This window comes from Sceloporus occidentalis, unplaced genomic scaffold, assembly GCF_023333645.1.
Source record: "Sceloporus occidentalis isolate IW3139 unplaced genomic scaffold, rSceOcc1.0.p SCAF_1, whole genome shotgun sequence".
Lineage (NCBI taxonomy): Eukaryota > Metazoa > Chordata > Lepidosauria > Squamata > Phrynosomatidae > Sceloporus > Sceloporus occidentalis.
The window spans coordinates 175,306,227-175,327,966 of NW_028316981.1; the positions used below are offsets into that span (position 1 = coordinate 175,306,227).

Consider the following 21,740-nt stretch of genomic DNA (forward strand, 5'->3'; position numbering starts at 1 on the left):
ATTCAGAAAAGGTGTGTCCTGATTGAAGAAATAGGAGAACTTTCAGATTAATCCTCCCAGTACAACCAAATGAAAGACAGGATTCTTTCTGGAAGGAGAGAGGGGGAGGGCAACATGTGGCAGAGTAAGCAGTTAAGGATGAAGTCATCTGGGAACCTAAATGCAACAGATCCCATCTGATCTTGCAAGCTAAGCAGGGCCAGCCCTGCTTAGTAATTGGATGGGAGACCACCAGTGAATACAAGATACTGTGGTAAGGAAAGAAATGGCAGAGCAACCCAAGTATTCCTTGCCTAAAAAAAACTAGTGAGATTCATGGGGTTGCCATAAGTTGACAGGAGACTAGAAGACACATACAGAAACACACATCTAAAATTCTGCAATGGCACAGTAAAAGCTTCATGTAAAAGCCACTTTCAAATAGCCCAGGATGCTAAAGAATTAAACCATGTGATACAAATGAAGTGCAATAAAATTGCCACCCTCCAGAGTGTCTGGCAGAGGGTTCATCTGAAAAAGATAAAAAAATTTTCAAGTTTTTGAAAAGGTTATTGTGCATCCCAAGCCTAGGGGTAGAAATCCATGGTGTTTTTTTTTTTACATTTGACTTACTTCAGGTGGAACAGAATTTTTATTTTTAAGAGGTGAGGGAACTAAGGCTGTGAGAACAAGTTAGCCAGTACCAATCTCTGGGCTACACATTCTGCCTGGAAGCTCATGATGTGCACAATTCTGGTGTGAGAAAAGTGAAAATGCAGCCACATTTTCAAAATGCATCTGCTTTCTAAACCGCTGTCTTTCACCGTTACTTCATTTCTGTAGCCCAGCCTCAATCCCTCCCTCTGTTTTTAAAAAACTTCATTAGTCTTTGTCCTGAAAATAGTTATCTTTAAATGACTTCCCTGGAATTCATCATTGCATTTCTCTCTTTAGCTTTCCATGAAGGGTCCCCCTGGCCCCATGGGCCTTACAGGTCGGCCTGGACCCCTGGTGAGTAGAGCTGGGAGAGTGGGCAAGAGTCCTTCAGAGACATTTGGAACACTCATTATTTACTCCATATGGCAGGATTGGGTGTTATCTGTAGGGCAGCTCTATCATTAGACAGAGTGGTTTGCAGATTATGAATGTCATAAACGTACAGCAAATTTGTTGTTGTTAGTTTGCTTTACTGCCAGGAATGGGTACATGCATGGGTTTCCTGCAAACTGAGTTCAAAGTTTAAAAGTAGTTTGAAGTTAATTAACTCAACAGAGAGGGAAGAAGATGAGGGACAGAATCTTGCTCTTCCCTCTAGGCTCAAGCAAAAGCAAACCACTACAGTCTCTCCTAGCTTGTGTTTTCTTCCTCATTCATAATTCTTCACCACGCTCTGATATTGTTTGCTTACAAGTGTCCCAGTGTTCATCTGTAAAATGTTGGAGGGTATGCTATAACATTCTGTCCTTGAAATATAGTTACCTTAATGCCCCGGCTCCAACATTAGCCTTCCAATCCAGATCAGGACCCTTGCATCCAGGTATCAGGAGGTCATTAATCCTTTACATACTCCAATATTAATATGTATCAATGTGAGGAGCAGGGGGAGGGAACATTCCTGTAGTTTGCATTGCAAAAGAATAAAGAAAAAAATAATTCCACTAAAATGAATGAGAACATTATTTGAAATGCAAATTGTTGTTATGAAGGGCCAAATCTGGAAAGGGACAACAGAGAGGCACAGTGAAATACTCCCCTACCAAATACAACACTGGTGTTTCCAAAGGATGATAATGTGTACTGCATACCTGCCAATATTTCACAGATAAAAACCTGGACACATGTGGCACACTAAATGTGAGAGGCTGCAGCAGTTTGCTTTTGCCTGAATCTACAGGAGAGGGCAATATTCCAGATTATCTCCTCTCCACTCTCCCCACTGAGTTGAATGCAAACTACTTTTGCACTGTGAACAAAGTTTGCAGCATCTTAAGTAAGTTAAGGATAAAGAGGGAAAGTTGGAGGGGAGAGAGAAAAACTGGGAAATTTTAAAAGTAGGTGCAAAAAGGAGCCAACAGTGAGTTAATTGGGACTGTGCTTGTCAAACAGAGACATTGGGAGTATATGGTACTGCTCTGTCTAGTTTGTCTCTAAAACACATACTTGCAGGAATTAGTTTAGAAGGAGTATGTTTCCCCCTCTCTTCATATCACGAAGGTGCTGCCTGTAGTTGTGTTGTTGACATCTGAGGATTCATGAAGGCATTAAACTTGCTTATAACCATCTATATTTTTAGGGCCTCCCAGGGAATTCAGGACTGAAAGGAGATGCAGGTGATGCAGGACCACAGGTTAGTTGCTAAATATTTGTTGGAGGGTTTTTTTTTTACTTGAGAACTGGAAGGAAATGCCAAACTAAAATCTAGTCACCCTTACCCAGGGATTCGTTGATTGTTTTACACCTTCTCTTTCCTTTCTTCCCTCCCTTTTTGCAGAACCTTTGGGGAATGAACTGACCCCACAGTACCTGTTACAATAGAACAGATGGGGATTGTGCAGACATCTGGATTTGTTGAAGGACAACTCACAGCCTACCTAGCCATCATTGCTAGTGCTTAGGAATGCAAGGAGTTGCAGTTCAATAATATCTAGAGGGTCGCACAATCTCACCTTTTCGTCTCCCTTTTTTTTTCTCAGAGAGTCAGTACTGATGACATTTCAGAGACTAAACCTACTTATGCAACTTGAATCTGAACCCGTTTAAATAGAGAGTACATTTGCCCCTTGGAACTCGTGAGGGATCCGTTCCAGACCACCACCACCCGAGTTCCAAAACTCACACATAGGCTTGAATGGGGTGTGTGCAGTGAGATTAATGGTGGTTGGCCCTCTGTGGATTTTCAAGTCCGCAGACTTGGAGGGGTGACTGTATAGCTCTGCACCCACCTACAGATTGTGCTTGCTGGCCTATGCTCTGGTTGGGAGATCCATATAGCTGTTTTCATCTTGCTGGTCTTTTCTACCATGGCGGGGCACAGTCTGCCATGGTGGGTCACTGTCCTATGTGGATAGCAAGTAACAGCTGTGTGACCCTTCCCTTCCCCATCCAGTTCCCTCTTCTATCTCCCTCCTATCATTGCCAGCGGAGTCTTGGATTGGTGGGTGAAAGACTCCAACTTTTGTTGGGGGCAGAATAATCTTGTGGATATATGAATTTTCCCCTTTCATTTTTTACTTCTTGTTTTGCCCTTCCTGCTCCTGGCAGAGAATTGCTTAATTTATTAATCATATCCATTTATGTCTTTTCACCACTGTTCAAAAATGGCAAAGGTGATGGCAAAGGTGATGTGCTAATCCGATGAAGGTAATTGTATTTTTTTAAAAAGACAGCTTTGATACTTATTTGCTAGCACTTTACTTTGTTATGGAGAAGCCTACGGCTTAAAGCAATAAACACTGATTGCTTCTGAATGCCTTTTTTATCCTTAAAAAAATTGTGCAAAGGAGCTTGTGATTTAAAAGAAAAAGAAGTATTAAAACGGCATTCTGAATCCAATCAGTGTTTATTGCTTTCAGCTGTAGGGTTTTGCACACAAAACTAAAATGCTAGCAAATAAATTATATCAAAGCTGTCTAAAATAAATTTACAGTTACTTTTCTCAGATTAATTTCATTAGCAACAGAAAAGGAACTTTCCTTAGCCACAGGAAGACTTGAGAGTGGAAGATCTACTTTTCTGTAAGGGATGAGTGACCATTTTAGACTGTCTCTGTATTGAATAAATAATCAACTTTAAAACTACTTCAACTGCCATGGCTGAATGCTATGGAATTCTGGGAACTGTAGTTTGTTTTGGCACCAGAGCTCTTCAATAGGAAAGCTAAAGGTCTCACAAAACTACAGTTCTTGGAATTCCATAGCAATGAGCCATAGCAGTAAAAGTGTTGTTAACCTGGATTATTTCTGCAGTGTGGATGCAGCCTTACTTAAGGGGCATCAGGAATTTTTGTTATGTTTCATAGAATCATAGAGCTGGAAGAAACCAAAAGGGCCGTCCAGTCCAACCCCCTGCCATGCAGGAACTCCCTAGCTGGCTGTTGTTTCCAAGGTGTCTTTGGGATGTAACATGTTTCTATAACTCTGCAACTTTATAAACTATGTATGAAGAAGGATGCTCCAGTATATGATACCGAGAAACCTGATGTAATCCTTCTTACTTCCTTAATCTCTCCTTTAAGAGTACCTATAAAGCCGTAAATGGCTTGGGCCCAGGGTACTTGGAGGACCGCCTCTCCCCATACAGTCCGCCTCGCACTCTCAGATTGGGCGGGAAACATTTATTAAGAGTTCCTAAAGCAAGATATACTTCATCTCGGAGGGCATTTTCCATCTCAGCCCCACGGCTTTGGAACTCCCTGCCCAACGAGCTCTGCGTTGTCACCTCCCTTGATGTAATCAAGAGGAATTTGAAGACCTTCCTATTCCGCCAGGCTTTCCCCCATGTGCCTTAATGTTATCTTTTGTCTTCCTTTGATGATGTATACTGTTCAATCCAGCTATTTGTTATGGTTTTAATGCTTTGTAATAATTGGTTTTAGATGCTGTATAGTTTTAATTGCTATGGGTGGTTGGTTTGTACACTGTTGGAGATATATGTTGCTTATAACTGTTTTTGTTGCAATTTATTGTTGGAAACTGCTATGATCTACACAGGAATAGCGGTATATAAATAAAATTTTATTATTTATTTATTATTTATTACCTTTGAAGCAGAGGGCTTGTCTACATAGGTTATTTACTTTGAATTCCACCTGGACTTGCTGCATCCTGTTTACATGACACAGGGCCAAATAACAAATAATAGTCACGCAGTGCCTGGGTGTCACCTGGTGTGGGGAAGCAGGGATTTCAGGGGGTTGGGCCTAAAGGGCACTTCCCCCACCTCACTACCATGGCACATAGAATGGTGGCATAGCAGTTAGATGGCAGGCACGCTTGACCTTCTCAGTAGCCTCCCCAGCCTTCCAAGTCCTGTGTGGTCATGGCTGCATGGGACCCAGAAGGTAGCCACCTACTTACCCTAGGCCAGGAGTGTACTACCTCACCGGGTGACATCCTCCACTGGGGTGTCACTCCGTGCATTCTGCACCACCACACCCCCTTGTTGATGCCACTGCTTACCATGCAGTTCCTGTAAGATGTCAAGCACTGCCACTGTAGTTGCAAGTTGCTTTAAGGTCAGAACAAGACATTCAGCATTGATAGCATGCCTGGGCATCTCATTGTGACCTCAGCAGTGACCACGGGTGGCAAATGAGAATTGTGTGGGAAGGCAGGCACCAACATTGTGATGGAGAGAGTATGGGTAACAAGGGGAATCTGGGGGGTGGGGGTGGGATTCAAGGCCCAAATATTCCCAGGCAGCCGGAATATTCTAGCCAGTGAAGATAAGCCCAAACTGAAGACATCTACTGGAACTATTTTAGTCGAAGCCATCCTCAGTACTGAGAAAGTAATATGCCAGAAATACTGGACATGTTGCCATGCCCGATGTACTCCAATACCAAATCAATTTAGTAACGGGCCATGTGTGGCTCTAGAGATGTTGCTGGACTAAAACTCCCTCTTTCTATAACCATTGGTCATGCTTGTCTGAAAGGAATTGAGAACTGCTGGGGGTTCATCCAACAGTGTCTTGAGGGCCATAGACTACATGGCACAGGCTACCTGTCCTTGTTATAAATGCATCAAGGGAAATTAGCCAGTTAAACTTGTCTCCGCATCATACCTCAGAGAGCAGGGACCACAGGAGAGAAAGCCCTCTGGGTGGGTTGTTTTGGAGGCAAGGCCACTCAGGACAAGCCCTCTCCCATGAATAAGAAAATATAAGAGAAGTCAACAGGGAGAGGTATTTCTAAAGATATCCAGGCCCAGATTGCATTAGGCACCACAGGCTAGAGGTTCCTCATCCATAATTTAGGGCTTGGGGATGTAAGATCATTGCACTGGTAGCCAATGCAGTTATTTGAGAACTGAATGTATGTGTTTTCTTCAGCTGGTAGAGATTTGGAGGCAAATGTCTCCGGACATTTACATGCAACTGTCTAGGTCTAAATCAATCAAGTTTACACCTAATTTCCCACACAGGTATTGATTGTACTATTAGACACCATGTGTTAGAAGCCTTTGGCAGCAGATCTGAGATGTCATGAAAGAGCCACAAATTGTTACTGCTTTCATTTCTTCTGATTGTATTCCTGCCAGGAAGCAGGGAGGGGAAGTCCTTGTGAGATTTTCTCTCTTAGGTGCCAAAATAAATTGTCTGGCCCAAAGTACTTGCCATGTGCCTTGATGGGAGGGAACAACATTTGTTGCATTACCTCACATAGCAAAATGCTTTGGGGTGAACCCAAAGAGCACCATTTTCCAACATAGAGATTAATGTTGATGCTGGAAAAAAAATAAAAACGAGAAGCAGTCTTTGGACTCGGTTATTTTGATTCTTGTTTCAGGGTTCTCCTGGGATACAAGGGCCAATTGGGCCCCCAGGGAAAACTGGAAAGAGGGTAAGCAGTTTTTTCATCCCTTGGCTGAGTGACATTGACCAGTAATTTTCCTTCCTACCTCTTTGCCTCATCCTTTTGCTTCAATTTTTTTTCCAGGGTCGCTCAGGAGCAGATGGTGCCAGAGGACTCCCAGGAGAAACAGGACCCAAGGTCTTCATGGTCATATTATGGGATTGAACAGGGAGGCAGGGAGGAAATGAGGGAAAGAAACTTCTGGGATCCCACACTGTTTGGTATTTCCCATAATGACAACAGTGAGGTAGAATTTGGGAGAGCTATTGTTTTGGACTGCGATGCCCAGAATTTCCCCATTTAACACGGCCCTGTTTTCTTGAAGTTTGGGGGAATAGAGTAAAAAAGTAATTTTTTCAATGATCCAAATGCAGGTAGAGTTGAGTCTAATGTTTGTTATAGAATCATAAAATCATAAAGCTGGAAAAGACCACAAGGGGCATCCAGGCTAACCCCCTGCCATGCACGAATTCTCAATCAAAGCATCCCCAACAAATGGACATCCAGCCTCTGTTTAAAGACCTCCAAAGAAGGAGACCCGCCATGCTCCAAGGAAGTGTCTGCCACTGTCAGACAGCTCTTCCTGTCAGGAGGTTCTTCCTAAAGTTGAGGTGGAATTTCTTTCCCTATAGTTTGCATCCATTGTTCTATGTCCTAGTCTGTGGGCCAACAAAAAACAAGCTTGCTCCATCCACAATATGACACCCCTTCAAATGCTTAAACAGGGCTATAATATCATATTATTATGATTAATTTTTGTGCTGATATCAGCATATTCAGGTGGTGGAGATGGGAAAGTTTTTCATCCAATAGGTACATAAACTAGGAAGGAAGGAATGAGGGGGAAAAATTCAATAGGGTTTATCTGCCTTTTATCCCAATCTTGGAAACAAATCATTACCTGTGGAAATTATGATGAAACATTAGGAGATCCCTCCTATATCAGATCTAGTCTAGCATCCTGTTTCCAGTGCTGGCTTGCCAGATGCTTCCACAAAGATCACACACAGACAGGACATGAAGGCAGTAATGCTTTCCCCTTATTGTTTTTTCTATGTAACTGATGTTCAGAGGTATATTGCTTCCAACATAATGGAACATTTAGTGGGTTTTAAGCTTGCTCATAGTCTGCAAAATTGTTCTATTCACAGCACAGGTCCCACAAGTTTGAAAACGCAAAAAGCTGTCTTAAGCTTGGTCAGATTATTTGCCAATTAGCTCAGTATGCCTATTCTGTCTGGAGCCAGCACTCACAGAGTCAAAATGTTGGTGCTTTTTGACTTGAAACCAATCTCACATTTTATTTTGGATTGCCTAGTATAGACATTGCCTAGTATAGACATGCCCTTCACCCACATCTCTAATCAGTCAAGTTAACAATGGAGGACAAAGGTTTAAAGCCTCCCAGCGTCCCATGAGCCAATGTAGTGTAGTGGTTTGAGTGTTGGGCTATGACTCTGGAAACCAGGGTTCAAATCCCCACTCAGCCATGGAAACCCACTGGCTGACCTTGGGCAAGTCATACTCTCCCAGACTCAGAGGAAGGTAAAGGCAAATCGCTTCTGTATAAGTCTTGCTAAAAAGAAATGCAGTAACTGGAGCGTGTCCAAAGGAGGGCGACAAAAATGGTGAAGGGTCTGGAAACCATGCCCTATGAGGAACGACTTAGGGAGCTGGGGATGTTTAGCCTGGAGAAAAGAAGGTTAAGAGGTGATATGATAGCCCTGTTTAAATATTTGAAAGGATGTCATATTGAAGAGGGAGCAAGCTTGTTTTCTGCTGCTCCAGAGAACAGGACCCGGAACAATGGATGCAAGCTACAGGAAAAGAGATTCCACCTGAACATTAGGAGGAACTTCCTGACAGTAAGGGCTGTTCGACAGTGGAATGCACTTCCTCGGAAGGTGATAGAGTCTCCTTCCTTGGAGGTCTTTAAACAGAGGCTGGATGGCCATCTGTCAGGGATGCTTTGAATTGGATTTCCTGCATGGCAGGGGGTTGGACTGGATGGCCCTAGTGGTCTCTTCCAACTCTACGATTCTATGATTCTATGATTCTAAGTTTGCCTTAGGTCTCCATAAGGTCTCACAACAGCAACAGCCCATATTAGAGTGCCTAGCCTTACCAAGGCTAACATGGGCTGCTGTTGTTGTGAGACCTCAAGCTGACTTACCACTGCTTGTTCTAAGACTGAGGGAGATTCTTGCTGGTGCTGATTCTGCTTTTCATCTTACTCATAGGGTGATAGGGGCTTTGATGGGCTCCCAGGACTTCCTGGAGAGAAAGGAAATAGAGTAAGTATGTCCAGAAATTCATAATGTCTCTAATAACAATGTTTGTATGGCTAATACTATATACATCCTTGGTACTGTATTTACTTGTCACACTTTGCCCTCATACAGGGAGAAGTTGGACAGCCAGGCCCACCTGGAGCTCCCGGTGAAAATGGTGCTAAGGTAATTATAGATCCAGAACATGGATGGATACAGAAACAGATAAAAGGGAACTATTGCAGTTTTCTTTAAGGAATACAATGGGTACTTACCTCTAAAAAACCCTACCCTGACCTCCAGATGTATTAGACAATTCCTATCAGCCTAAGGGGCTATGCAGACCGCCCCTTTTACGGCCAGATCAGGGCCGCAGCAACTGCATGCCACAGTCCCAACCTCAACTTTGCAGGGTTTTGATGGGCGTGATAGCCATGGTGCCATGGCTTTACAGCACTCCTTCGACAGTGTCAAGTGGACGCAGGACCAGAGGAGTGCCATGATGCCGCATGCCATGTGATACAGCATGCAGCATCATGCCACCCTGGGGCTAGGGTGTGTATCATATGAAAGCTATGCCCTGACTCCACCCCCAACCCACTTTCCCCCCGGTCTGCACAGCCCCTAAGCCAGCATGGTTGAGGAATGTGGAGGTTGTGATCCAGTACACTGGGAAAAGCTGCCTGGAAAGATACTGAAATTGCTCTATGCTGAGTTGCATTGGCCCAAATGATTATAACTAGTTATTGAAATAATTGGAAGAAGGAAAAGGAGGAGAAGATAAGTGAGTGATTACAAGCAGGATGCTATTAGAGCGGTTGAGTTGACACAGTTTATTGAAACTCAAGAGGCAATGTTGAAAAGAATCACTTTGATCAATATGTGGGCTCATTTCCCAGCTTTATTAGTACTTGAGATACATTACCAATTTCAAAGCATACTCTTTATCATAATGTTCATCTCTGGGGTTTTCACATGATGTTCCAGGGAATTTGCAGTTCTTTACAGGCTTATCAGGGGTTTCCACAGCAAGATCAGTTGTGGCAGACAAGATTAGTTGTGGCCACAGCAAGATCAATATGTGGTATCATTTCCTAACTTTATTAGAACTTGAGATACATTACCAATTTCAAAGCACAAAGAGATGTACATCTCTGGGGTTTTCACATGATGTTCCAGAGAATTTGCTGTTCTTTGAAAGTTTATCAGGAGTTCCACAGCAGGCTTCTGTAAATAATAACTTCCTTGCCACTGTTGATGATGTTCCTATGCAGCATCTTGACAAATTTGAATCTGCTGATTCAAATATAGGTTAGTGATTGCCTGATATCTTATTTTTCAGTATGAATACAGTATGAGGTTTATAATGTGTCCTAGAATCTTCTTCAGTGCCCCAGGATGCCATAGTAGATAGGTGATCCTCAGCAGAGAGATCTATATGAAAAAGCATCCCTTAAAGATAGAAATTTTGGGGGAAAAAATGAACTAGCATTGCTTCACGCATAAGGGCTTCAAAGCAAAATACAAACATACTGCTTCTTAGCTGTAAGTGCTGTCATTTCTACCTTTTAGACAGGGATCTAGTCATTCGGTGTCCAGCTTCTCAGAACTTGTGGTGATTGATGGTGGTGAATGATGGTATTTATGGGAGGAAAGGTGCAGACTACCACCTCCCTCTTGTGGTCAGAATTTCTATATCATATCATTTAAGTCTTTCCTCATCCTGTATGAGACTGTAAATATGTGATACCTGGTGGACTAAATGGCTGTGGAAGGTTCTTGCTAGGGACATCTCTCATTTCTATCTTCCTTTCGCAGGGCTCTGATGGCATACAAGGCCCCAGAGGACAGCCTGGGGAAGCCGTAAGTATCATCCCATCAGATGCAGAAGAATTAGACTCCTCAGATCAGATGTAGTTAGTCTAAGACTGAGGCTCTGAGCTGGGATCAGCAAAATACATTCTATAGACTGTATGAAGCCCCAGTTTTAATTTTGCACCCCCAGGACAATCACAAAGCCTATTTTATGTTGCTATAATCGCATGTCTTTAGAGACGTCTTGACTCTGAAAAACAAAAAATGATAGGAGAGTTAAATGATGCAAGGCTTTAGGGTGGTTCTTACTATCTTTTTAAAGGAAAAAAATACAGTTTCATTGCACAGTATGTAAAGGGATACATTTGGGATATGTTCAGTCTGAATCTCGCACTTTCAGATCTTCATTGTATATTTTTTGGGGTTAAAAATTCTATTTAATTCTAAAAGAAGTCTACAGATACGTAAGTGGAAATCCTTTGCCGTGCCATCTCAAAAGTACCTCAATCTTGCACTGTGCTTTTAACAGTGAGCAAAAATCAAATTAAAAGAAATCCTAAGGTAACTCTCTAATACAGTGGTGGAGATAGCCAGTGCCTGTTTGTTTATCCTTAGCATGTGATTAAAAAAGAAATAATAATGGCAGAACTGAGTGGTGCATCTGACTCTCACCTGTTCCACATCAGGATTCACATGTGAGATTGAATGCCCAGGTTTATGGAAATATATAACTTTGTGAACTACTGTTAGAAAGTGGTACAGTTCAGGAAGCATTTTAAAGGTCCCAAACAGACAGGCCAAAATAAAGCTGCTTTGGGTCACTTTGGAAGTATGCTGTTTAAATGATGCATGCGTCCTAAGAGGTCAGAAGCTGCACCAAAGCTGTACTCCAGTCCTTAGGACTAGAGTGTGGCTTTGGTGCAGCTTCTAGCCTCTTAGGACACATGCATCATTTAAACAGCATACTTCCAAAGTGACCCAAAGCAGCTTTATTTTGGCCTGTCTATATGGGCTCAATGTTATTATCAGAGATGAGCAAAACTGACAGTGTTCCCCCCTCCAAACATCCACTCCTGAGCACACCAGCATTTCTTCATTTCAGCACTGTAATTTAGGGCCAGAAGGGGTCATTTTTTTGCTGCTATTCTTATACTACTGGGAATCAGAAATTCTTGCTGATCTGCTGTCAATCACCCAGGCTGCTGCCGCATTGCACAAGACACAGATTGACACAGATTTATCTGTCATGGCTCTATCCTGTGGAATCCTGGCATTTGTAGTTTGTTGTGGCACCAGAGCTCTCTGACAGAGAAGGCTAAATTTCACACGAAACTATAAATCCTAGAATTCCATAGCATTGAGCAATGGCAGTTAAAGCAGTGTCAAATTGCATTAATTTTTCAGTGTAGAGTAGATGCAGCCTCAGAGATCTATAAGTAGATCCAGGCCTTCCTTCTGCCTAGTGTGTCCTGTGTTTTGAAAACAAGGACATACAACCTCAAAATGGTGGAATGAGCCCCAATGCTTGGACCTTGAGACACACCAATCTTGCCCAACCCTGCCATTGATGTATCTTACTGTGTTTATAGCAGTTGCTTCCTTTTTGATAAAGGCTTAAAGGGCAACCCTGGAGTCAGGTGTTAATGTTCATTTGTTATATATAGATCTAAGCAGCACTGGATATTACTTTAAGCATCCAGCCCGTCCCTGTCCAAAATGGGTCATATAATTTGCCCATATCCTGGTCTTTTGACATTATGTGTTTCCCCTGCTCATTGGCTGCTCCTGGCAGAGGGCAAGGAAACATGGAACATTGTGATATCATAATGCAAGGTCTGGTGCACTATACCTTGATGAAGCCAGAGTGATGGTGGTTGCCAGTCAAGTCTGGAAGCTCCTCTGTTAGTGTGGTGGTGAATCTTCTCTGGCTTTTTGTTTGAACTTGAAAGGAGCTGCCTAAGGTGCCCAAAATAAGTTTATCCCCTTGGATAGCACCTTTAAAGTTAAGAGTAAACCCTAGAACAGATTTTGTTGGTGTAATATGCCTTTGAACAACAGAAAAATATTTCGATTGACAGGTGACAATTGAGACTTAACAGTTGCAATGTTCAGCTGGTTGAGAGTTATGGCTGAAGCAGCTGTGTGTTTGATTGCTGTGTGTGTGTGTGGACTAGGTCTGGAACTGTGAAGCAGAGGTGTGTGTGTTTGCTGTATTATATTGTATATATATTTTAATTGAAGATAAAAACCTGCAGGACCTTTGGACAAATCAGCTATCTGTGATTGTTTCCTTTTAGTGTGAAAATTGGTCAGTACACTGGCAATACCAGTAACTGGGGGTTTGTTTTTATACTGTGCTGTGAATATTGTTTTTGCCAATAGCTGGGTGATTTTCCCCCCAAACTGCACCAGTAGTTAGCCTTGTCTCATATATAATTACTGGCTAACAGATTTACCACCCTTCTGATGTGGGAGCCACCAGATTTCACTGTCCTTGTTTCTCCAGTTGTTTTGTACTTGATGCCCCTAATATGCCTAAAGATAATGGATCATGGGAGCTGAAGTCCACTACATTGGGAGGACAAAAGGTCCACATCCATACATTAATGTAATGGCTACATTTTTCCTTCAGGCTTGTGTGTCTGTTATCATAATTTTACATGGATGTGCTGTATTTTATGCCTGAGAAGAAAGCATCCTTCTTCTGGGTAGTATGTCTATTGCTGTTACAATGGCCATTTGAAGTGCACTTGTTGTTGGATGATCATGAATGCATTAATATTTCTGATATGGAAAGTAGCAAAGGAACCTCTGTTAGAAAAAAAAGAAAGAAAGAGAGAAAGAAAGAAAGAAAGAAAGAAAGAAAGAAAGAAAGAAAGATGCTTTCTTTCTTTGATATTTCAAAGAACAGTAATCTTGACATGAACAGAAAATGGTCCCCTTTCATACTTATCTTCCTGTGTAGCTCAGGGTTTGCAAAACACAGCATTACACTGAAAATAAAATTATGCTTTGGGACAGTGGTGTCCCCACCCCTGGTGTCTCAGCAGGGCATAGTGGCAGCCAAAAGGGCTCACTTGACCCTCTCCTCTGCCTCAGCAGCAAAGCTGGGAGAGGTATGTTCAGGTCTCCCCTTCACTGCTGCTGCGGCCAAATGGAGAGGGTTGCAGGGGGAGGAGGGCCTGATTGGTTGTCATCCCTCTTCTGGAAGGTCACCCAGTGATGCCACTGGATTGGGGCAGTCTTTGGATGGCACAGAATGGATCAAACAACAATTATTGGGGCACATTATTCTGGTGTCACTAACACATCCATCTCTTCTGCCCTAGGGCATGCGTGGCTTGACTGGTTCACGAGGTGCTCCTGGTGCTCCCGGCCCACCGGTATGAATTCCTTTTGTCTCCCCCACCCTCACTGTACTTGTGTAGAATAGAAATGAATATGAAGTGCTGAAGCAAGGGGTTGAACTAGATGGTCTTACCTCCTTTCCAACTATGCAGTGATTCCATGTTTACCTTCAGAGGCAGTTCATGCTCTGCCATTTCATGCAACTGAAGTTTGATCTTTGTTTGAAATGATTAATATTTTCATTTCAGGACATAAAGATAAAAATTGAATTTGGGGTGAAGCTGCATTTTTTCAAATTGGAATTAGATTTAGAGCTGTATTTTTGATGTTATAATATCCCTGAACAAAGATGATAATGCTTGGTACGATGGAAGACAGCAGGAAAAGAGGATGGCCATACTGTTAGTAGATCAATTAAAGCGAAGAAACCATGGTCTGAGTTTGTAAGACCTGAGGAGAGCAGTTGATGGGTGAGACTCTTAGAAGTGTCACCTTCATAGGATCACCAAAAGTCAAAGTAGACTTGACAGCAAATAGCAACAACTAATAAGGGCTATTGAAGGCATAGAACACCTCTGATTAACTAACCAAGTTTAAGAGATTAGGAGAATATAGCAGATGGGTCTACTCCATTTCTTTCCCCTTTATTTCTTCAATGTGAGTGTCCTCCTCCCTTTTATGGTTTTCTTTTTAACCATGGTTTAGCATTATGTCTCAATCACTGCTAGCCCTAGTTAGCACTATCCTTGATTGCCTGCATCACCAATTAGAAATAGGAGTTTGAGGTATGTTCGTAGAATTTACTGTAAAACATGAACATCATTAATATATTTATATCCCAGGTGGAGTAAAAGCTTTTGGGTGGGATACATATAAAATGAAATAGTTCAGAACAGCTTTAGAAAGTAAGGAATAATTTAAACCAGTGGTTCTCAAATGGTGGGGCAGAATCCTCAGGAGAGGGTGCAGAAATTGCTCAAGGAGTGTGTGAGACATGGAGGCCCTGATCCCATATCCTTCTCTTCTCAAACTTTTTTATGTGTGATATTTACACATACATTGAGTTAAATATTGAATTTAATTAAATAAAACTGTTCTCATTTGAATTTGAATGTTATTTCCTTATAAAATGTTAAAATTTTAATGTACACGAATAAGAAAATGAAAATATGCACACTAAACAAACAAAATATTTTTATTCATGTACTGCGTTGAGTGGGAGGATGTGAGGTTATTCATGTACTGCATCAAGTGGGAATTCCCAAGGTTAAAAAGTTTGAGTACAATTGATTTAAACAGTGTAACAACATACAACCAATTAAAACAAACTAGAATAAAATAGTTTAAAACTATGTATCTGTACAGACCTAGGTGAAACCATTAGACTCAAAGGCTTTGATAGTAAGCTGTGTTTTAACATGATGCTAGAATGAAGCCTGCATCAGCACCAGTTGATCCTTCAAAGGGTGAGAATTAAAGAATTGGATGCCAGAGTAATGGAGACACTCTCATGCATTCTCATACAGTGTATAGCTTTGGTTGAACACAGAGGAAGACCTGTCCAAAAGACCTCAGACTATGGTAATGCTATATTGTGGTCAACATGTACAAGAGAAAAATCTGTATCAAAAGTGTCCAACATTTCACAAATGAAAACTGAAACACACGTGACCAAACATCATCAGAGTGTGCTCAAGGTTACCAAAGTTACTAATGATGGCAAAAGTTATTAATTAGGAAAAGCTGCAGCAGTTTGTTTTTGCCTGAGTCTACAGGGAAGGGCAAGTTCCTGCGTCTTCCTGACCACTCCTCCCTGCCTAGTTGAGTGCAAACTCCTTGGCACTTTCAACTCAATTTATAGTAATTGAAGTAAACTGAGCAGGAGAATAAAAATGGACGAGGAGAGGAGAGAAGGAAATGGGGCACTTTAAAAAGTAGCTGGAAAAGTGTGGTGACCAAAGATTAACTAGGCCTGTCCCTGCCAAATCGGAACAGCTGAAAGGTGTGTACATGGGAGATGTGAGGAGGAAGCACCCATATGAGCCCAGTGGCCTAACCAAAGCTTGGAGACTGTACTAAGAATGCACTTGCAATGTAGAAATAATGCAGTTTGGCACCACTTTAACTGCCATGATGCCATCCTATAGAGTCCTTGGATTTGTAGGTTTTTGAGGCATCATCACTCTGGCTGAAGTGCTAAAGACATTTTAAAACTATAGGATGGAGCTACAGCTCCTAACATGGTGTGAAACTGCATTATTTCTAGTGTAGATGCACCCTTAGACTAGGAGGTAGAACTCAAATTTCAGTGTCAAAGTGCCTATTTTGCCCCTCCATTTCTGAGAACACAATATATAATGTATAGTTGAAGAATTAACACAGAGAATACTGAGAATTTAATCCACCACTCCGGGGCCTACAAAATATATTTGGCGATTCGATTGTGATACAGTTTTATTTTCATCACTTCTGTGAGTTTGTTCTATGGAGGAAAATTCTTGTGACTTTTGTGGGATTTTTTTTTTCATCCAACAGGGTGCAAATGGTATTGATGGGGCTCCTGGACCCAAAGGCAACTTGGTAAGAAAGCACTTTCTTATTATAGACTAAATGGAGATTTTTGGATGGGCTGATCTAACAGAGAAATGTGAATATAAAAGCAGGTTTAAGAGGATGAGGTAGAAAGAAATAGTTCTCATAATCAGCAGAAACAAGAAATGTAGTCTGGGAGCTTATTTATTTATTTAATACCCTGTCTTTCTCTCAAAATGGTATCCAAGGCAGATCAAAAATTTGAGTTAAAACAAAATACTGTTTAAACTATTAAGTACAAAGGTGTTTTTTAAAACAAATAAACAAACAAACAGCCAATTACATTATAAATATTAAGTTTAAAAGATTTTTAAAAGCAGTTAATAATAATAATAATAATAATAATAATAACAACAATAAAGATACCTGTAAAAATGTGCATAAGATTACAGTCTGTGGCCAATTATAGCAGAGCCTTAGAGCTATTCCAACCTATATTAACTCAAAAGAAATGGGATTTATGTCCCAATAAACATTCATAGAATTAAATTAGCAAGATAGTATGAAATACTTTAGCTCCCCAATGAAATAGGCTGAAATACGCTCTGGAATGTGTGGAGTGTTAAAAAAAAATGGGAATGTATCCTTTTACATACATGTAGTAGAATGCATTTACATCAGCTGTGGCTTGCTGCGATTGATATGGATTTAGGAGGAGATCTTCCCATAGGTAGTCTTCGAATCCTTCTGCAAATTAAATCCTGTTCTCAGGCATCTACTGTTACTTTCAATTTAAAACATTCTTGTGGAGCAAGTCCAGTCTAAAGCAGAGGAATTAAGATAATCACACAAAATGCCCAAGAGGTACACACCCACAAGCACACCAATCCACATAATGACAATTTTGCTTTTGATTCAGTAAACTAATTTAAAAAGAGCTGCTATATGCACAGATAGGGGTCTAAGCCAACCAGAATTTCATTGACCTTACCCAATTGTTATCCTCTTAATCAGTTGCCTTAATTGGAGGATGGAGAAACAGAAAAATATTCCAGCTGAGCCACTCTTGTGTTATCATGCACATGGGTATACTTTCACAGTGCACTGTGGAGAGTAGCACAATCGGTTTGAAGCTTCTTATCCCCAGTGGGATAGAGGCACATTTAAATTATTTACAAGCGGGTCTTATCCCTAATGGCACAGTGGTTAAATGCCTGTACTGCAGCCACTCACTCACAAACCATAAGGTTGCCAGTTCAATACTATCCCAGGGTCTCAAGCTTGGCTCAGGCTTGCATCCTTTCGAAGTCGCTAAACTGAGTACCCAGATTGTTGGGGCCAATTAGCTTACACTCTATAAACTGCTTAGAGAGTGCTTAAGTGCACTGATAAGCAGTATAGAAATGTACTTGCTATTGCTATTACTGCATTCGCCCATGGCCAGGAGAATGCAGCCTATATACAGCCCGGATGCCAGCCAGGCTTATTCTGCAGCTTTTTAAAAATGGGATTTTCCTGTTCTTGAAAATGTTAAAATATCCAGGCTATATCTGGGCTTATTCTGCAGTTTATGTGATAAAACCCTTTTGTAAATTGAAATGCACCTCTATCCCACTGAGGATAAGACGCTTTAAAAAGAGTATGCAGATCTCCTAAATTAGAGGTGGACATAATCTCCTTTTTAAAAATTAAAGCCCAGAGACTCACTAATGGGAGCCTGATCCAAAAATATTGCTACAAATTAAAGAATCTCTGGGCCAAGAATTTGTTCTGGATATCAAAACTGATCAGCTTAAATACCCCAAATGCACCAGATCCCATCTGAGTTTGGAAGCTAAGCACAGTCAGCCCTGGTTAGTAGTTGGATAGGAGACCAGCAACAAATATCATGTGATGTAGGCTATATTTCAGAGGAAGGAACTGGCAAAACTATCTCTGAGTATTCTTTACCTTGAAATCCCTATGAAATTCATGGAGTTGTAAAAAGTTAATAGGCAACTTGTAGGTGCGTGCACATGTGCACGCATGCACCCACATAAACTGATCAGAGTACACAGTGTTTTCATGAGAACATCTACTCCTGTTTATTTTAATATTTCTTCATTTCATCACTATGATTTTTTTTCGGGGGGGGGGGTGGTGGTGGTGTTATTCTTTAAAAAATGGATACCAGAAATCTTTGCTGATTGCCTGGGAAATCACTGAGAGTTGTAATAGTAGATCTGGGTCTATTTTCTGCTCAGTCCTTCACATGGGAAGGTGACTGCCTTAAGAGTGCTTTGCAAAAACATGTACTGAGATAGATTCAGAACAGATATTAAATATAATCAAAGTAGTGTAATTTAAACCAATACTCTAAGCCATGGAAGAAAAACATATTGATTCATATTATGTTTTCTATTTTGTAATTCCTCTATTTCCTGAACAAACCTGTTGCTATAACAATTAACACAGGTTAATTTGAAACTAAATGCAGCTTTTGTACTACCTAAGAGCCTAATCCAAAACCTTTGTTTATTCAGACCACATCTTCTTTTACTACAGAATTAGATCTACTCAGAAGCAAGGGGGGAGCAATTATGGAATAATTAATTTCTGTTTTCTTCCTTTTAAGCAAGTTCACTCATTCTGAAGATAAACACCACAGTCTAGCAGAGAGCAAAGCTTGCCACTCTCTCCTTAAGCAAGCTTAAATTATTTGCAAAATTGTGCTCTAAGCTCCTAAAATATTAGAGAAAATAGAGCTGGTTATTAAAGGACAGAACTGTATATTTGTTTCCCACGGGAAGGGTTGAAAAATAACTGCCAGCCTTCCTTGGCTGTGTCACATATACTCATAATTTGCCACTATATATTCATATTACCAATTTGTGTTCATGTGCATAAAACTAGGTAGTTCCTGGCCTCTACGGTGAACATGAGTCTAAGGAAAATCTACCCCAGCAGCCTTTACCAATATATAGGCAATTAACCCTATGTCCAGTCAGGTCAAGTTAAAAGGAGAGAAATGTAGGTTAGCATCATTGCACTAATTTGCTAAGTGCTCAAGGAGCTGTATTTAGCTATTTGCGAATTTTATCATTTTCTGCTTTCACTGAAAGTTTATATGTGGCTGAAGTGTCATTCATGATGAGCAGCATCCAGCCAGATGTCAAGACCCTTTTTATGCCACCTCCAGTGGGTTACAAATAACAGTCACATCTTTAATAGCCTCCAGCGGGGTATGATTGGCTCTTTCAGCCCACCTGAACCCATGTTAAACATAGATACCATCTCCCCCCCCCCCCCCAAAGTCACCTTAAAACAAGCCTAAGACCACCAAGGCAAAAATAGTAGGTGGTTGGTAGATTTGTCTCTCAGATTCACTGGGAGCAGAAGGGTGATCCCATTATGTTTCCCACTTCAGGTGTACATGCTCTTTCCTCTTTCTTTTTCTCTGACATATGTATGCATGTATGTATGCAGGTATAGTCAGCCCTCCATGTCCATGGATTTTTATCCATGGATTCAAGATGCCATGGATTAAATGCATGCACACACACACACACACACTCCATAAGGCAAAAACAAAACAACAACAAAAAAAAACACAATTTTACCATGCCATTGTATTTAATGGGACTTGAGCATCCACGGATTTTGGTATCCACAGAGGGTCCTGGAACCAAAACCCAATGGATACCGAGGACCCACTGTATTTGCATGACTACTGATTGACTTGCAGGAGTTTCTGTCCCCAGGGCATTCAGGGTGAACCAGGACCACCTGGGCAGCAAGGTAACCCTGGACCTCAGGTATGTATTTCTCTGGGCTGTGCACTGGGGGGAGGGGCAGGGATTGGGGGAAGAACAAACTAAACCTCATCCTAAACACTTCCATTGCTGTGTGGCTATTTTTTGTTGTTATAAAAAGTTCAACTGATAGTGTTGCTTGTGGTTTATAAAGTGAAGATGAACATAATATAAAAGTTGTGTGTTTTTTTTTAAAAAAGTAACTAGCTGTGATAGGAGTTGGGGTTTATCCTACCTTTACAATGGAAAAGTCTGGCATGCATAATGAATGGATGATGGCTCAGGCATCAGTCTTGCCCCTTCTCTCATTTTAGTTGGGCAATGTATCTGTTTATTCTTGGACATGCTGCCTGCATTTTTCTGCATGTTCATTCACCACATTTTATTATTAAAGAAGCATTTAAAAATGGCAAATTGCTTTAAAACAGGGGCAGATGGTGGAACAACTGCCACGAGGGAGGCAAAACCATTCTGGTATTTATTGTTGCTTTCCCCACAATTGCCTTGAATTGAGCAGGAGCTTTGCTGGTGTCTAACTAGGGTCCAATAAACTGTTCCTCTTAGGAGTTTATTGCATGCCATTTAAAGCAACTTACCCCATTCACATTTAATTTTCAAGTCAGACTCCCGGTTTTGAAAAGATGTGAGATAAGTATGTCTGGGACCTGGGCTGCAGCCAGGTTGCACTCACCTAGCGATAAAATCTGGCTTCAAAATTAAGTGAGAATGGGGTAAGTCGCTTTAAGCAGCATGCAATAAACTCCTTTGAGAAGCTTCAGAAGGAGTGATGGTCAGATCCAGAGTGAACTCATGTCTCTGCAGCAGCAGAATGACTGGCCAACTCTACTTGAAAGACCATGCAGGACCTCCTTTGTTTCCTCAAGGGGAGTTTGTTTGTGACACATGGAGGCTAGCCAATCAACAGACAGCTAGCTTGTGACGGAACACTGTCTTTGTTTCCACTTCCATACTCCAAGATTGCCCTTGAAGAGAGTAGGCATTTTAGAACATCTAGAGCATTTGCAGAGCAAAAATAACAGAGAGCTTTATTGCAGCTTAAGGGCAAATTATTTTTATAAATGCCATGAGCAATCTCAGTGTCCCCAAAATGTTAAAGGTGCTTTTACATATAGAAAGGTGAGGAAAATATGAGATTCGGGCAGTGGTTCCTAGGTGGGATATGAGAGTTACTTAAGAGGGGCAGGGGACTTGGAAGCCCAGATCTCCTCCTCCTCCTTCTCACAAACTTTTTCTATCCTGGAGGGGAAGAGAAAGGCAAGTAGGATGTATGGAGCAGTCCCTCTGCCTCAGGGAGTAGGAGAGTGGGAAAGATCACTGGATCATGGCCTCTGGCAGAGCCCATCATGACTGCCACTACTTCTTATCCCACCCTTCCTCTCGCTGTTTCATGTTAAAATATGAATATACAGT

At 41.4% G+C, this 21,740-nt stretch overlaps 1 protein-coding gene across 1 annotated transcript in view; it reads left to right on the top strand.

Moving 5' to 3' along the window:
* Positions 1-21,740, top strand: part of LOC149322778 (uncharacterized) — a 164,878-nt gene that overhangs the window by 84,133 nt on the left and 59,005 nt on the right. Inside the window, exons 15-24 of the mRNA XM_089531722.1 lie at positions 934-990; positions 2,273-2,326; positions 6,488-6,541; positions 6,638-6,691; positions 8,794-8,847; positions 8,956-9,009; positions 10,642-10,686; positions 13,968-14,021; positions 16,522-16,566; positions 20,259-20,312. Coding sequence (XP_089387848.1) covers positions 934-990; positions 2,273-2,326; positions 6,488-6,541; positions 6,638-6,691; positions 8,794-8,847; positions 8,956-9,009; positions 10,642-10,686; positions 13,968-14,021; positions 16,522-16,566; positions 20,259-20,312 — 525 coding nt within the window. The remainder of the gene's footprint in view (positions 1-933; positions 991-2,272; positions 2,327-6,487; positions 6,542-6,637; positions 6,692-8,793; positions 8,848-8,955; positions 9,010-10,641; positions 10,687-13,967; positions 14,022-16,521; positions 16,567-20,258; positions 20,313-21,740) is intronic.